Below are 18,404 nucleotides of genomic sequence, written 5' to 3' on the forward strand. Positions count from 1 at the left end.
AAATTTCAAGTATTATGAGGCAGTTGGTGCTTTAGGCAACCTCCAGCCCTGGGATCACTGCTCTTTCTGCTCAAGTAGCATGAGTGATGTTATAGCAGAGGGAGGATCAACTCTCACTGCACGGGGTGTTGCAGGCAGGGTATGGTAGGACTGGAAAGAGCAGTGCTCCAGGGACATGACGGCCTACTCAAAGTGCACCAACTACCTCAACTGGACTCCAAACTGCATTTCTCCAAAATCTAGTACCAGATATGTAATTTATTACTATAAAGATATATGAATATGCTTGGGGGCGGTAGTAGATTCCTTTTTATTTAAAACCTCCTGATTAGGATTGAGCCAATCTTGAGATTTCAAGATCGATTTTAAAATCCTATTTCCGATCATTTTCCAGCCGATCTCGATCGTGAAATTTGCTCGATCGCCGATCAGAATCCGATCTTTTCCGATCCCGTCCTCAACCCTAGTCAATGCTTATCTATGGGAAAAGTCACTTTCAGGGTTGATCTAATCTTGAGATAACCTCCGAACTCAATCCCCCTGGAAAAGATCGGGTCCGAACTCTGATCGCGAAATTTACTCGATTGCTGATTGGAATCCGATCTTTGCCGATCCCAAACGCTCAACCTTACTCCTAATGGCTATCTCTCTGTGTTTATAGGGGCTGGGACACCTTTCAATTGCATTGCTCAAGTGAGGATTTGTCAAGTAAATGTAGTTTTTTCTATATCTCCCTTGTAGATCGCCACCTGCATTTATAGGGGCCAAGGACTGCTTTGAGTCTCTCTGGTCAAATGACAACTTTTCAAATACTTTGAGCAAGTGACAATGTTAATGTAAAAGATAATAGCGATGCCACATCATTGGTCAGTAACAATGCATAAGGCTGTAAGGAGTCATGCAAGAAGTAAAGGTTAAAGGGGTATTCCCATAACTCTTGTTCTGCAGCCTGCAGGCTCTGTGCTCTCTTCACTTCCTGGATTTCTTAGCACATTGGTGGCTGGGGTTTCATTTGCTCTGCTATCTGCTATGTTTGCAGTCAGTAATGAGGGATTGGTTGTAAATGCTTTACCACAGTATGAAGCTGATGTGGAAACTGATGTAGCAGAGCTGGATTTGAGTCAGTTTGCATTACATACAGGGGTAATGGACTCCTTGTCTCAGCCCTTATCAGCCAAATTCAATTAAACCGGCTGATGAGTGGAAAAGCTGAAGATAGACAGCACAGTAATCCCGGAACTCTCACCTGCCCCCTCCCCTATCTGAGGACCTCCGTTGAGACATACACAGCACAGAGCTGCTCCCAGCACTCAGCCTCTCCCTCTCCCTGAGAGCAGGCAGCTACCTCACTTGGGAACTGAGCAGATAAGCCCAGTGGCCATAGAAACGCAGTGTCAACAATGAAGTTAATAAATTAAGATAGCGGCCAAATAAAGCAGTTTTGATAAAGCAGTGTATTTAGGAAAAGTCTTAAATCCATATAAACTAGCAGTATAGATAGGATGCATCTTATGGGACAACCCCTTTAAGATTGCAGCCTCTTTGTCCAAGTGGCAATCTATTGTCAAACATAATTTAAATCCTACTGGTGACTACCTGCATTTTTAGGGGGCTGCACCTTTCAGCTGCTTTGTTCAAGTGCCAATTTGTCAAATAAATTTAAATTTAATGAAAATTCACATTGCTAACCTTTACATAAAGGAACAAGATCTTTCTGTCTGTCATGTTCCATACAGTACTAATTTTATTGCCGTGGTATTTTTTTTATTTTACAATTTAAATATTTTTCTTAAAAATAGCAAATAAAAGGAATAGTTTTTGGAGTTTTTGTAAAAGCCATTGCTTCTTCTAATAGCACCATGTGTATACAGGGTGTCCGGAAAGTAAGAACACAAAATGAAAGGGTGGACTTTTAGCTGGTATGTGAAGCGTTTTTTTTTTATTAATGAACGTGTGACTGGAAATGTACCGTGGCGGTGCAGCAGGTAGACCCTTGTTGCTGTGGCCCCCTCGCTTGCCAGATTTGACCCCACTTGTTTTTTTCTGTGGGGACATGTCAAGTCCATTGTATACGCAATGCCTGTGCCAACCCGCGAAGAGCTCGTCCAGGCTACGTTCGTCGCAGTGAGGGCCATGCCAGGAGTCTGTGAACGGGTGCGTCAATCCATCTCCCGGCGTTGCACTTCTTGCATCGAGGCAGGTGGCCAGCACTTCCAGCAATTCATGTAAATAAGTAACAGTGATTAAACGGATTTCCCATTAAAGTGCTTTCTCTTCTTCATTTCTCCTTTCACATGGTGCAGTGAGGGATAAGAAACCGACATCTCGGTCTACATGCAGCGCCACAATGGTGCATTTCCGGTCACATGTTCATTAATAAAAAATGCTTCATATACTGGCTAAAGTCCACCCTTTCATTTTGTGTACTTACTTTCCATACACCCTGTATAAACACCCACTGGCATCTGTTCTTAGAACATGATTATTTTTGGATAGTTTTTTATTTTAAAAAACATAAACTGGAACTGTGCAGTGTTTATAAGCATGCAGTTTGTTCAAAACTAGAAAAATAGCTACAGCCCTCATCCAAAGTGACATACAATTCAAAAATAGGTAAAAAACCTTGTGCACTCACTCTGTCCGTTTGCTGGTTGCTGTGAATCGTGGAACCTCAAGACCGGTGCCAGGAAATCTCTCTCGGCTGAGATGAGGTCAAATGGAAGCAAATTTGAAGAAAATCCAGCACTGCAGTCAGGTATCCGTATAAAATAAAACTTAACTTTTATTGACTTGTAGTTGCTACATTAAAAAATCTGTGTGCAGCAATAGGAGTAGCAGAAGCCTACGCGTTTCGGGATAGACCCTTACTCATGGCATACAGAGCTGTAATATGCTGCAATCTTATATAAAAATAAAAGAGACACACATAAAAACCAGGCCCCTCCCATCTGCACATAGACAGGAAGTTAATTAATTAAGCAACATCTGTGATACATGCGATAAGATGCAAGTGAAACAGGAACAAAAGCAGACAAAGTTGGCTGATTGTAGTCAAAATAGTTCAAACAGGTTAAGGTAAATAAGTAAATAAATCATAATTTTTAGTGACATAGATAAAACGTGACATGACCAAGAGATGTAACATCTTCATTACATAGTTGTGGCACCATACTGAAGAAACATAATGACAACATCCCTTTCTATGGTGCATAATGCACCAGGAGGATAGAGTACGTATTATACTGAGAAAAAAAAAACAAAAAAAAACAAAAAAAAAAAAACACTGAGCTGAACACCGTACTGGAACATGAAAGTGTGATTTGTGTATGATGCTCCAGGAGGATAAGATAAGTATAACTACATTAAGAATTGCATGTGTATCATACTGGAAAGAAAAAGGAGAGAAAAAAAAAAAAAAATTGGAAAAAATGAATAATAAAAAAAAAAAAAAAAAAAAAAAGGGAATGTTTTTTTTTTATTGTTTTTTTTTATTTTTTTTCTTTTCTTGAATAAAATTTTTTTTTTTTTTTTTTGAAAAAAAAAATAAAATTTATAGAAAAATAATAAATATTTGAAATGTATAATTGATGCATAAAGACTATAGGAATATAGGATGAATTGTTGCAGTTAGTACAATTAATAAATAAAAGCTAAGTCAGTACGGAAGTTCATTCCGTGGGGGAATCTAGTTTTGAGCATGAAAATCCAATAGGCTTCTCTACGTAAACGTTACCACCAGCTACCATCCTTTAGCCATTGTCACATGTGTTGCTGTCACTTTGATATTAATAAGTATGTGTCTGTGCTAAAAATCTAGAAAGGTATTAGAGTAGCAGCACATGACCATGTTTCACCCGTGAAACTCGGTCCATGTGTTATCCAGATTTACCGGCTTGCATTTTGTGCTGGGAGCGGGACTCCTAGCAGTATAGTTATCTATGATAGAAGGAGTCCCTGCCCCCCCAGCAACATACTTTCCTGTACCAATTACAGAATGGGACACTATGCCACTGGGTGGCAGGGACTAACTATGATGCTAAGATTCCCGCTCCCAGCATGAAGTTCAAGTTGGTAAATCTGGCTAACACATAGATCGACATTCACGGGTGAAAAATAGTTGTGTGCTGCTACCCTAAGAAAAAGTCCTAGGAGCCCTCAGAGTGTCATATGCAACATCTAAAGCAATTAGCATTTTTGTCTAAGTTTGCTCAGATAATAACGTTTCACATGATACAATATGATAAAAATAATTGTTCTGCAACTTTTGTGTGTTACCTTTTAATAGAGTGGGGTCTTTGCTTACAATTATTAGGTATACGCCTTCAGGAGGTTAAACCCAGTGACATAAATAGGTTGTGCCACTAGTACAAACACTTATCCACAGTACAGGCCAGCGTTTCCCAAACTTTTTGAGTCGGGGAGCACTATTCAGGACAGAAATTCTGTAGGGCGCACTTAACATATTTTACCTAAAACCTACATAGGTGCCAAAGATAATGACCGATATTAGCGATGGGGAGGGGATTTCTAACAAATTGATATTAGATATTACATTTTTTATTAACTTTATTCAAAATTGTTTATTTTTCAGTCACAGTTAAAAAATAAGGAACTTAACTACATATACCGAAAAACAAAAATCCTGAAAGCATAGATCAAATCTTAAAAAAATTAATGTCTTCATTTTAATGTGAAGAATGAGGCTGCTTTGATTTGCACAGTTTCAACACTTCTGGTGCATTTGGCAGCACTAACTCTTCCACAAACTCTTCAGCCTGTCAAATTATTTCAGCATCAGTAATTAGAGATGAGCGAACAGCCGTTCCAAATAGCACGCTCCCATAGAAATGAATGGAAGCAGCCAGCAGCCGGTCGCTTAACCTTCCGCGTGCCGGCTACGTCCATTCAGTTCTATGGGAGCGTGCTATTCGGAACGGCCGTTTCGAATAATGTTCGCTCATCTCTATTAGTAATATCTTCAACAAAGTCGTATCACCCAAATCTGGTTCTGGATAATCACATTTCCATATTTTAACTTTTTAACCTAATATTTGAACATACCTGTTGAATGTTGAAGCCGCTGCTCCCACTGAAGGGTCTGTGTCAGTGCTATTAACTTCTTTTCTGAAGGATCCAGTCTTTAACCAGCGATCCATTGCTGAACAACCAAATTATGAATGTTTTTCGAATAACATTTGGCGAACAACTGCAAATGCTTGCGAACTAAACTGACACAGCAAGGATTGAGTGACTGCACAATACGAGCTTAAAAGATGACTAAAGCATTTCCGTCTCTAGGTACAGTTTGTTTGGCGAATATACAAGATTGGTGTATTAAGCCAAAAAAGGCGGTCTGAGACCAGTTTGGAAGTGCTGTCCAACCAGGAAGCATTAATCTGCCGGCCTCGTATATTTGCCAAACGGACCATAGTGCTGCCCCGGTAGACTATTAGGAGTGTATGTGAAGCAGGATTTTAATTTTGAAACCCTTCACTTTTATCTAATTTTTGTTGTTAACCGGCATATCGCGGAGCACCTGTAGATGGTTCACGGAGCACAGTTTGGGAAACACTGGTATAGGTAATAAGTGTCACTTATGTCACATGTAGTGTCACAACCGCTTATACACACATTAGACAGACTAACTAATTCTCTTTTGTGTACAATTTTGTGAAGACATACATTTTGCTAAAATTTTACAAAATGTTTTCTTAAATGCTCCAATGCTCGTTCTTTTTCAATGCCACTACAAGCAAAAACTACCTTAACCCCTGTCACAGATTTGCTAATGCTCCTTTGCTTATACATATTGTGATGAAATAAATTGTACTATGACTCAGTTTGCTGTTTCTATTTTTGCTTTAATCTAATATTATTCAATTCAAACTTTTTCCGTGCAACTATTAGCAAGACAGAAAAAACTTCCTTAGCACCTGTCACATCCAAAATCATTCCCACTACCTCTACCCGGGACTATAAAGGAGCAAGGTACGTGCTACAGGGACTTATCAAACTGCCCAGGATGTTGAGGCTACTTGTACTTGCTGCCCTGGTCCTGTGCGGTAAGTCTATTATTATATGTCGGATTGATTTCTATCATTGGGTATTTTCTTTTAAGCTGTCTTTTTTTTTTTTAAATGTAGATTGCAAGCCCCATATAAGGCTCACAATGTACATTTTTTTTTATTTTTCCTATCAGTGTGTCTTTGTAATATGGGAGGAAATCTACAGAAACACGGGGGGAACATACAAACTCCTTGCGGATGTTGTTCCTGGTGGGATTCGAACCCAGGACTCCAGTGCTGCAAGGCTGCAGTGCTAACCACTGAGCCACTGTGTTGCCCCCCATTTAAGCTGTAATTTTTTGACAGGAGAACAGATAATACCAGTAATAACTCTAGTATTATGGAGAGAAAACATACAGTATATTACTTACATATTGTACTGTACAGTCACCATACAGTCTCTGCCTAGATTATATTCATGAATTATTTGATCTTTGAGACATGTAACAGTATAAGGGGGCATTCACACTACGTAACGCCAGCGTGTATCACAGCCGTACACGCCGGCGCTACAGCAGGGTTGCCGAACACTTCCCATTCATTTCTATGGGAGCCGGCATGCGAGCGCTCCCCATAGAAATGAATGGACTGCTTTTTTCCATTCATTTCTATGGGGAGCGCTCGCATGCCGCCTCCCGTAGAAATGAATGGGAAGTGTTCGGCAGCCCTGCTGTAGCGCCGGCGTGTACGGCTGTGATACACGCTGGCGTTACGTAGTGTGAATGCCCCCTAAAGTAAATTTCAATCCTCACACTGAATAAAATTACCATTAGACAGTATACCACTCCTGGACATCATCCGCCTGACTTTATATGGCCAGAGATCCCATTATTTAAAGGGATGATATCACCTTAAACGTGCAGGCAGCATGTTATAGAATAGGAAGAGCTGAGCAAATTGATATCTTGTTTTGTAGGAAAAGATTCAATATAACTTGTACTTTGATCATTTATCTTTTTGTATTTTACATTTCTAAGTCATGTGGGCGGTCCTATTCAGTATAACCTATTCCCTGTATAACCGTATACACAGAGATCCCAGTCACTGAATACATCAATCCACCCCTCATTTTCTGTTCTATGACATGACACCTGCAGGTCTGATTCTGGGTAAAGACAAAATCAACATTTTATTTTTGTTCTTCCTCCCACATAGGACACTGCTCTGTGCAGTACATAGAAGATGTACAAGACAACTCCAGAGTAGTTGGAGGTTCAGACGCTGCACCGAATGCCTGGCCATGGCAGGTCAGTGCTTATCTTAAGTGAAAACTACATATTACAGTGCAATGCCATGTACTACAGTAAAGAACATTATCTCACATGATGCATCATATATATTTCTACTATATATATATATATATATATATATATATATATATATATATATATATATAGTAGAAATATCTCCTGGTTTGCCTAATTTGTTCCTAGGCATGATGTAGTAATAGCTATGCTTTCTATATGTAGATCTCCCTCCAGTACGAATCTGCAGGCAACTGGTATCACACCTGTGGGGGTTCCCTGATCCGTGCTAACCGTGTGCTGACCGCTGCTCACTGTGTGGACAGGTATTGTTTAGGAATTTTCCTTATTTTTATTACTTATTATATTTGCATTATTATTTATTATTATATTTGATTTTTCCTTTATCTATATTTTTATTTAAGGTTGATTGATTCCAATGTTTACATATTTTTAAGGTTGATTGATACCAACAAACCAATTCCCAATTCTTCAGCTATAGGGTACAGTCAGTGAACTGAATAGCTGTGTGACTAGATGTGACTGAATAGCTGTGTGACTAGATGTGACTGAATAGCTGTGTGACTAGATGTGACTGAATAGCTGCGTGACTAGATGTGACTGAATAGCTGCGTGACTAGATGTGACTGAATAGCTGCGTGACTAGATGTGACTGAATAGCTGCGTGACTAGATGTGACTGAATAGCTGCGTGACTAGATGTGACTGAATAGCTGCGTGACTAGATGTGACTGAATAGCTGCGTGACTAGATGTGACTGAATAGCTGCGTGACTAGATGTGACTGAATAGCTGAGTGACTGATTCAGTTCCCGCAATCTAGGCCAAATACTTTAATGCATTTAGCTGATAACACTTTTCTCGATACCATATGTATTTTGGGGTGCAGTGTTACTTTAAAATATTTTTATATTGAAATCACAAAATTTTATACCAGATATATAAATAGATATGTCACTTTTATCTAGAAGACATACAGTTAAATTATATTGCTTGCATTATAACAGAGATGTCAACTTCCGTGTGTCACTTGGAGACCATAACCTCAGTGTGAATGAAGGTACTGAGCAGATCATCGCTGTGTCCTCTATCAGGAAGCATGCTAACTGGAACCCCAATAATGTGGCTGTTGGGTAAGAAATTACATTTTCACATATTATCATACAAGTGTATTGTAGATACCCTATATCCACAATTTAAGAGCAAAGTAAAACAATGATCAGTAAGTGAGGCCAACACACAGGTTTAATATATATTAACATGGACATACCTTTCCAAAAATGGGTTCTGCCAATCCCAAGTTTTCTTTTTTTTTTTTTTGTGGTTCAGTGTTCAAGATCCCAGAATATGATAAGTAGAAGCCTAGGGGAGGTTATTTAATATTATATTTAGGGGTATAAAGAGATCAAAGAGTATAATAAAATCCCTGCCTGTTCAAAACAAAACTGACAGGTAAACCTATAGTTATCAATATAATGTAATATACTGTATGTGGGGAAGGTAGCTCGGTAGAAGTAGTGGTTGCGGACTCAAACAGTCAAGACAGGGACACAAAATATGCAGGAAACAGGTTTATTTACAAAAAACTGGAAAATAAATAAAGCTTTACTTCAGGTGCAAAATGAGCAAAACAAAATTCATCCTTAACTTCAGGCAAAAACGAAACAAACTCCTGCTCGTCCGAGCGACTAACTAAACATAAGTTATAACCTAACTATGCATGTGGCTTACTATCAGCTGCACGAAAAACACAAGCACAAAATGGTCTCACCGGACTCAGGGTTACAGGACAGGTCCAGCCGGCTCCTCACTCCCTAGGTCTGCCCTGAAGTGCAGGCTCTTTATGGGCCAGTAATGAGCCTCAGGACCCACACCTGGGGCTCAAACCTATTCCAAACCCGCACTGGACCATACATAAGACAGCTATCTGGGGCTGATATAGCGGGACTCCAGAACTTTCACCTTCTCACATATAATATTCACAAAATGAATCTCACAAAGTTTGCCCATGTCTATTAGTAATAGTTTAAGAATTGGATAAAGATAGCATTATTGAAATTTGGATGCTTGCATATTGTCAAAGCTTGTTGTCATGTTTCTCCTTCCAGCTTTGATATCGCCATCCTCTTCCTGGCTTCAAGCGCCTCCCTGAACAGTTTTGTGAAACTGGCTTCACTCCCAGCTGATGGCGCTGTCCTGGCCCATAACCATCCATGTATCATTAGTGGATGGGGAAGAACCAGTAGTAAGTTCTGCTCCAGGGAATGAATTGAAGTAGAAAGGAACTTAAAATCTAACTACATATCATAAAACCTGTGCATATTTTCTATTCCGGATCAGTCAAGGGCAGGAATAATGGTAGAAACAATAGTGAACATAGAGAATGTTTTCCGGCTAGTCCATGTAGTAAGGAAAAGACACAGACAAATTCACTGCTCCACCATTTGCATTACTTTCATCGCCATTTTTCTTTGTTAGCCATGTCCCCTCACTTGGCCTTCACTTCTGTTTGGCCATGCATTCACAAGGTAGCTGCAGACCAGGGCTGTATAGGGAGTGGAGCAATAACAGGGCCTTGGACTCTATGGGACCTTCCAAGGGGCCTCTACCACATAAAATACACAAGATAGGTGAGGGCCACATTACATATTTTCCACTGGGGCTCAGGAGTTTCAAGCTACACCTCTGATGCAGATAGAGGGGTATATGACTATACATGTCACTCAGCTTTCTCCTCAAGACAAAGTCACATTTTCCAGTTATATATAAGTAATTTCAATGAATAGAACATTTCAAAGAATAACATTATTTTGGTTTTTTTTCCTAGCCGGTGGCCCCCTGCCAGCCACCCTCCAGCAGGCCCCTCTGCCCGTTGTTGCCCACTCCACATGCTCTGGCTTCCTCTATTGGGGCAGCACTGTGAAAACCACCCACGTGTGTGCCGGGGGTAATGGGGTCCAGGCCGGATGCAATGTAAGTTCAGCCATTTTGTCATTTTTATTGTTTATTTCTGTGATATTCTCATATTTTCAATCCATAAAGGGATTGTAAAGAATTTATAATAAGACGTAATCATGAAAGAAATATCATTTACAGGGAGTGTACCACCACAAAAATACTTCTAAACCACCTATATGCTGTTGTAGGGTCCACTAGTGGAATCATTTTTATTGTGGTCGCCACCTAGTGATATCTCTTGGCATAAAGATTGAGAAGTATTGATGTGTAGTGGCCACAGGCTGAACAAATCCCCAGGCAATCTCAGCCATGTCCCGGGAGAATTGGACAGCTAACTTTGCATATGGATTAAAAGTAGATTTTCCTGTACACTTTGACACAAAAAAGGCTTATATACTATGTCACTAGGGGCGTGTTCAATGTAGGAATTTGACACTGATTTGGGGGAGGGTGATGCCCCCAAATCAGCAGCAGATTCCACCCAGATTCTGCCTCCCATTGTCTCTAATTGGATGCAGAACTCGCAGCAGGACCCTGAAAAAAGAAGTGTCCTGCTCGATCACACATTCACACAATGTAACGCGGCACTGATTCTTGTACGATAACTTGCGTAAGAATCGGCGCTGCAAAACAGAATCCCATGGGTTCAGTTTAACACGCGTAACACATTGATATCAATGGGAAGCTTTTTAACCCATTGATTTCAATGTGTTAAGCACCTTAAACAGAACCCATTGAAGTCAATTGGATTCTGTTTTGCAGCGCTGATTCTTAAGCAAGTTATCATGCAAGAATCAGTGCCGCGTTACATTGTATGAATGCCTCCTTACTGCTGAGTTTTGGGATCCAGAAGCTTTAATTTACACCTGTAAACTATATTTTGTAGCTAGTAAAGAAGCAGTATGTGAAATGTTATGCTGCATATTTTGAATACAGAATTATATTACAATTTTGCAAAACACCATATTAATATGTCATCTATATATCCAAACCAAGTCACTCCACTGTTACTATGGTCTCCTACAGATATGTATATGCTTATATCCATCTTTTCTGTATAGGGAGATTCTGGCGGACCTCTGAATTGTGAGGTTAATGGTGTCTACCAAGTTCACGGTATTGCTAGCTTTGTGTCTGGCCTGGGATGCAATGCTTACCTCAAGCCCACTGTATTCACCAGGGTGTCTGCTTACATCTCCTGGATTAATGAAGTAAGTTCACATTGAAACATTTCATTGAATAGATGAGTAGCCTCCTTATTTGATCATTATATATGACCTAGTTTAGATTCTGCAATATTGTACAAAAATACACAAGTAAATCCTATATATCCTGGGGGACAGTCTAATTCCCCTATCTCATACACAGTCTGTTCACCTATGGAGAGTGGTAAGACTCTGCAGTGCACAAAGGAGAACATATAGTTATCACCAAGATTGGGTTTAAACCTGGGACTTTCTAGTAGATATCTAGTAGGTTTCCGAAAGATCCAGCACTGCAGTGCCACAAAAGGTTATTTGTTAGAGTCATCTCACACTAATAATAACCAGGAGAAAAAGTAAGGAAAGACACCTATAAGGGCGGGTTCACACCTGCGCCCATGTCCGCTTTAGGCAATCCTGCCGGTTTCCGTCTTCTGCCCCAAGAAACTGGACAAGGAACGGAAACCTGAATGGGTTTGCAAAGTGACCGCCTGTGATGGTCTTCTGCCTCTCTGCGACGAAACCAGTTTTTTTAACTGGTCACAAAGTCGGACACGCAGAACTGTGTGTCCAGTTAAAAAAACCCTGTTTCGCCATGGACAGGTACAAAACGCTCACGGGCACACTGAAGTGAATGGGTTGGAAAACTGACTGCCGGGTTTCCATCCCCTGTCCAGTTTCTTGGGGCAGAAGACGGAAACCGGCAGGACTGCCTAAAGTGTGCACAGGCGCAGGTGTGAACCCGTCCTAACATCTATACTTGGTCTGGAATTCGTTTTACAATTGTGTCTTACTTTTTCTTTCAGAATATCTAAATGGCTCGACCTGGGACAACATGAAAAATCATCTCAATATGCGATGAAATTTGTGATGGAACATATATTGTATTATCCTTTTATAAAATTCTATTAAAAGACTCATTTCTCACATTATCCGTCTTTCATGGTTATTCAATGCATTGCTTACACAAACTACAGTATTCATTTTTTTTGGATCAACCGTTGTAGGGGAAAAAAATTGTAATTTTGGACCCCATATAAATGTCCACAAAACTACTAGAAGCAGAAGGATCACTTTGTATGTGGGAGATAATGCGTCTTTGGGGCCCCAACACAATATAGTGTACAGTAAATGGAGCTACCCTCAGTTTATGGCCAATGCTCTTTTTGGCACTGACCTGTAGTGCTAAGGGAAGGGCCATCCTGGAATACATAAAAACTTTTAAAGAGGGGTTTCCAAGTGAGTTGGTGCTCAAAACTGAGATCTAAAAACGGACGCAATATGAGGTTTCTACTTGTTTTATACCAAATTTTACCAAAATAGATTGTAAACCCTTGCAGGCAGAGCCCTCTACCCCAATATGCCAGTCGGTCATTGTTAGTATTGTATTTGTTTGTATATTTTGTGTACTGTATGTAAACCCTCAAATGTAAAGCACCATGGAATTAATATAATAATGTACAGCACCATGTAATTAATATAATAATTTATAGCACCATGTAATTAATACAATAATGTAAAGCACCATGTAATTAATATAATAATGTACAGCACCATGTAATTAATATAATAATTTATAGCACCATGTAATTAATACAATAATGTAAAGCACCATGGAATTAATATAATAATGTACAGCATCATGGAATTAATGGTGCTATATAAATAAGCACTAATAATAATGTTGCATAGATATGTAGTATTTTATACTGTTCTCCACTCCATCAGAATTAGGAACGTCAGCCAGAAGCACAGTATAGTGATGAAGAATTCCAGCTTTTTGATCAAAAAAATTCAACCATCATAGCAAATGTGAGGTGCTTCTTTAGGTTGACTATTTTTAATAAACCCGAAATCTGGGGGTAATGAATAGTGATGTCCAATCCACAGGATAGGACATCATTATCAGATCAGTGGGGGTCCCAAAAACCCAGATTCTGCACTGATTAACTGATTTGGCTCAGAAGCTACAGACAAGGTATATCAGGGTGTTGGAATCCAATTCATCTGATACTGATATTCTATCCTGGCGTTTCCTATTTTTGCTATTCTTTGTGCAAAAACTTACTTAGTTTTAGACACATAAATCCCTGAAATGGTCAAGAGAAAGCCCCTGCTCAGATCTGCTCAATATTTGAGCTTTTGGTATTATTATATGTTCCATAGACCCACATGCAATACCAGCAGGAGGAATACAATAACCAGTAGCTACCGATCACATATGTATAATTCTACTGCTATACATCTCACAATGTTAGGAACATGACATTGTCCAAACAGCTAAATCACATTTATCATTAGAACGAGTTTTATGGGGTCTTTCCTAGAAACCTTGATAATAGTATTGATAGAAGTGGAGCAGAGATATTTTGGGTCTTAGGGAGCCTTCACACGGAGTTACGCTGTGCTCATTCTGAACGTAAAAACACGTTCAGAATGAGTGCATAAAAGGCAGCTCCCATTTACTTGAATGGGAGCCGGCATACGTGCGCTACCCATTGAAATCAATGGGAGGCCTTTTTGGTACTTTTCCCTTATCGGGCCAGCATCGCAGTTCAGCATCAGCATCAGCATCGGGACATGCTGAACTGCTGACTACTGTACAGTATAATGTGCTCCACTGTGGCCTATACACAGTATAATATGCTCCACAGTGATCCCCACACAGTATACTATGATCCACAGTAGCCCTCACATAGTATAATATGCACCACAGTGGCCCCATACCGTATAATATGCTCCCCACAGTGGCCCCAAACAGTATAAAATGCTCCCAAGAGTCCCCCTTAAGCCACATAAGGTGACCCTTACAAAATTCAACGAATATTCATAATGTTTGGCACTCCAATTAGTTTTAGTGTTATTATTATACTCTGGGGTCACCTCGGATCCCAGAGTTTAATAATCAGAGACCCAGGGGAGGTAATGGAAAACAACCACCACTTATATTCACCTTACTCACCTCTACTGGGCATCCTGACACCATTCCGCTGTCTTTTGCATCCTCTTCAGTTTTCTTCTGGATGCTACTGAGCTTACTACTGGGGCCACTGATTGGGCCTGTGATTGGGCCTCCAGGGTCATGTGGGGCACGCTGATGTCATTATGCCAGCATGCGTGACAGAAGCAGTGACGTCTGGGGTGCGTGACCTCAGTCTCAAGCTGGAAGAGCCCCAAAGAAGATGATAGGAACAATCAAAGTCTCAGTGGAGATGAATGTATGTATTTGTTATATGCAATCACTTCCCTCCTGGGCCTCCAATTATTATACTCTGGGGTCTGAGGCAACCCCGGTGTATAATAATAGCACTATTGAAAAGGGGCCAATATATTGCCAGGCCCCTTTCCATTAACAATATGTATAGTGGTTGGGGAACCAGTCTTCCCCGATCACTATCACAGTGCTGCAGGGACCCGGCCATCTCCAGCGGACCCCATACCACTCCACTCATGGTTACACCTGCAACTTCGATTGCTACCAGAACATCACTGCAAGTCCAAAATAAGATATATCATGTACTGTACTATAACTAGTAATTCAAACTGACCGTGACAATGAAGGAGAGGGAGGTTAATATTAATATTTGGGAGCAGGGAGCTGAGCATTAATTTCACTGTAGCATGAGACCCATGGCACAGGACAAACCACTAGTGTCCTAAAAAAGAGATGAAACTCTGGACCCTTTTATAACCTCCACAGATTTGACACAACTTGTGTGAATTATAAATGTAAATATTTCAGAAATTCATTTAAACCTCGAAATTCCTGGTACCAATTTTCTTAACAAAAGCAATCAGTGACCTACCATCTATAGTAGTAGTAGTACAGTACCATCTACTGTACCTATCATCGAGTTGCACCACTTCTCTGGAATGCTCTACCCCGGACAATCAGATTAACTCCCAATTTCTACAGTTTCAAACGCAAACTAAAGAAACATCTTTTCAGACAGGCCTATCACAATGTCTAACGTAATCCCTTCCATACTATAATTAGAATCCCCAAAATTTAACCTTCCTCTGTCCCCGCTCCCACATTACCCCACATGATATGATGTCTTTTCAGGCTAACTTTATCTGTCCAAGCTTCATCCACATATTACAGGACACCACTAGTGATGGCTCATAAAGTTTTGTTTGTGTAATGACAGTCACCTCTATTACGAAAGTGTCTGACCTCTGTATAAGCAATGCCGTCCCTGCTACCTCTTGTGTCACCCCCTCTACCTCATAGATTGTAAGCTCTTGCGAGCAGGGCCCTCAGTCCCATTGTGTGAAATGACTTTCTTTGTTATGTATCTGTCCGTATTTGAACCCTACAAATTGTACAGCGCTGCGGAATATGTTGGCGCTATATAAATAAAATGTATTATTATTATAGTACCTATCATCTACATTACCTACCATCTATAGTATCTAAGAAACAACAACATAGCACAATTTGGGAGAAATTTTATTCTAATAAAACGTGTATATATTTTTTCAATTTGGAGATGTTAAGTGTCTTGTTTACCTTATATTTTCTTTGTCATCTATCGTATCTACCATGTACAGTACCTTCCATCTATAGTATCTACCATCTACAGTACCTATCTTCTACACTACTTATCTTCTACAGTACCTGCCATCTACAGCCTCAACATAAACTAGGATTACAAAGAGGGTCAGGCCTCCTAATAATTCTTGCGCATGTAGGTGCGCCTGAACTGAAATCTATTCATCAGGAACTGGAATGGATTTCGGGTATTGCTTACTCCAGACACAGGCATCCCCTTGGTATTTGACTATGGGTAAAAGGTGTTGTATACCTGAAATCTACCACATCACTTTGGCTTCTGAGCGCACAAAAACAGTTCAGCCATTACTCAAGATCATAAAGTTAATTACAAACAAGAAAGATATAGCTTTAAGCATTTGTTCCCAATGTAAAAACTGTGACTGAACCTCTCAACTATCATAATTCATAGTATTGACCTTCCCATATGTGTAAGACGGATCTTTCAATTCTTACATGTGACCATAAACCTTGCATCGCCTATACCTTCCGCCAGCAACCAAAAATATACGTTACAGAATAGAGATGAGCGAACACTAAAATGTTCGAGGTTCGAAATTCGATTCGAACAGCCGCTCACTGTTCGAGTGTTCGAATGGGTTTCGAACCCCATTATAGTCTATGGGGAACATAAACTCGTTAAGGGGGAAACCCAAATTCGTGTCTGGAGGGTCACCAAGTCCACTATGACACCCCAGGAAATGATACCAACACCCTGGAATGACACTGGGACAGCAGGGGAAGCATGTCTGGGGGCATAAAAGTCACTTTATTTCATGGAAATCCCTGTCAGTTTGCGATTTTCGCAAGCTAACTTTTCCCCATAGAAATGCATTGGCCAGTGCTGATTGGCCAGAGTACGGAACTCGACCAATCAGCGCTGGCTCTGCTGGAGGAGGCGGAGTCTAAGATCGCTCCACACCAGTCTCCATTCAGGTCCGACCTTAGACTCCGCCTCCTCCGGCAGAGCCAGCGCTGATTGGCCGAAGGCTGGCCAATGCATTCCTATGCGAATGCAGACTTAGCAGTGCTGAGTCAGTTTTGCTCAACTACACATCTGATGCACACTCGGCACTGCTACATCAGATGTAGCAATCTGATGTAGCAGAGCCGAGGGTGCACTAGAACCCCTGTGCAAACTCAGTTCACGCTAATAGAATGCATTGGCCAGCGCTGATTGGCCAATGCATTCTATTAGCCCGATGAAGTAGAGCTGAATGTGTGTGCTAAGCACACTCATTCAGCACTGCTTCATCACGCCAATACAATGCATTAGCCAGTGCTGATTGGCCAGAGTACGGAATTCGGCCAATCAGCGCTGGCTCTGCTGGAGGAGGCGGAGTCTAAGGTCGGACCTGAATGGAGACTGGTGTGGAGCGATCTGATGAAGTAGAGCTGAATGTGTGTGCTAAGCACACACATTCAGCTCTACTTCATCGGGCTAATAGAATGCATTGGCCAGCGCTGATTGGCCAGAGTACGGAACTCGACCAATCAGCGCTGGCTCTGCTGGAGGAGGCGGAGTCTAAGATCGCTCCACACCAGTCTCCATTCAGGTCCGACCTTAGACTCCGCCTCCTCCAGCAGAGCCAGCACTGATTGGCCGAATTCCGTACTCTGGCCAATCAGCACTGGCTAATGCATTGTATTGGCGTGATGAAGCAGTGCTGAATGTGTGTGCTTAGCACACACATTCAGCTCTACTTCATCGGGCTAATAGAATGCATTGGCCAATCAGCGCTGGCCAATGCATTCTATTAGCGTGAACTGAGTTTGCACAGGGGTTCTAGTGCACCCTCGGCTCTGCTACATCAGATTGCTACATCTGATGTAGCAGTGCCGAGTGTGCATCAGATGTGTAGTTGAGCAAAACTGACTCAGCACTGCTAAGTCTCTGCATTCGCATAGGAATGCATTGGCCAGCCTTCGGCCAATCAGCGCTGGCTCTGCCGGAGGAGGCGGAGTCTAAGGTCGGACCTGAATGGAGACTGGTGTGGAGCGATCTTAGACTCCGCCTCCTCCAGCAGAGCCAGCGCTGATTGGTCGAGTTCCGTACTCTGGCCAATCAGCGCTGGCCAATGCATTCTATTAGCCCGATGAAGTAGAGCTGAATGTGTGTGCTTAGCACACACATTCAGCTCTACTTCATCAGGCTAATAGAATACATTGGCCAATCAGCGCTGGCCAATGCATTCTATTAGCTTGATGAAGCAGAGTGTGCACAAGGGTTCAAGCGCACCCTCGGCTCTGATGTAGCAGAGCTGAGGGTGCACAAGGGTTCAAGTGCACCCTCGGCTCTCCTACATCAGAGCCGAGGGTGCGCTTGAACCCTTGTGCAGCATCGGCTCTGCTACATCAGAG

The 18,404-nt window shown here is 41.2% G+C and overlaps 1 protein-coding gene across 2 annotated transcripts; it reads left to right on the top strand.

Annotated features, from left to right (window-relative positions):
* Window positions 1-6,022: 6,022 nt before the first annotated feature.
* On the top strand, window positions 6,023-11,512 carry LOC142193905 (chymotrypsin-like elastase family member 1). Of its 2 annotated transcripts, none has more exons than XM_075262921.1 (7): window positions 6,023-6,080; window positions 7,248-7,312; window positions 7,535-7,635; window positions 8,336-8,461; window positions 9,437-9,573; window positions 10,156-10,301; window positions 11,348-11,512. In XM_075262921.1, exons 1-7 carry the CDS (start codon window positions 6,023-6,025, stop codon window positions 11,510-11,512), a joined length of 798 nt encoding a protein of 265 aa, XP_075119022.1. The 2 variants fall into 2 exon arrangements, with proteins under 2 accessions (XP_075119022.1, XP_075119021.1); XM_075262920.1 differs by having other exon boundaries at window positions 6,023-6,062; window positions 7,221-7,312.
* The last annotated feature ends 6,892 nt before the right edge of the window (window positions 11,513-18,404 follow it).

This window comes from Leptodactylus fuscus, chromosome 2 (genome assembly GCF_031893055.1).
Source record: "Leptodactylus fuscus isolate aLepFus1 chromosome 2, aLepFus1.hap2, whole genome shotgun sequence".
Lineage (NCBI taxonomy): Eukaryota > Metazoa > Chordata > Amphibia > Anura > Leptodactylidae > Leptodactylus > Leptodactylus fuscus.

Excerpts from the sequence above, each read along its gene's own strand:
- LOC142193905 (XM_075262920.1), top strand. The coding sequence starts at position 6,023 with ATGTTGAGGCTACTTGTACTTGCTGCCCTGGTCCTGTGCG. Across the intron at positions 7,636-8,335 it reads GCTGCTCACTGTGTGGACAG|AGATGTCAACTTCCGTGTGT; the intron begins GTATTGTTTAGG and ends GCATTATAACAG. Across the intron at positions 8,462-9,436 it reads CCCAATAATGTGGCTGTTGG|CTTTGATATCGCCATCCTCT; the intron begins GTAAGAAATTAC and ends TTCTCCTTCCAG.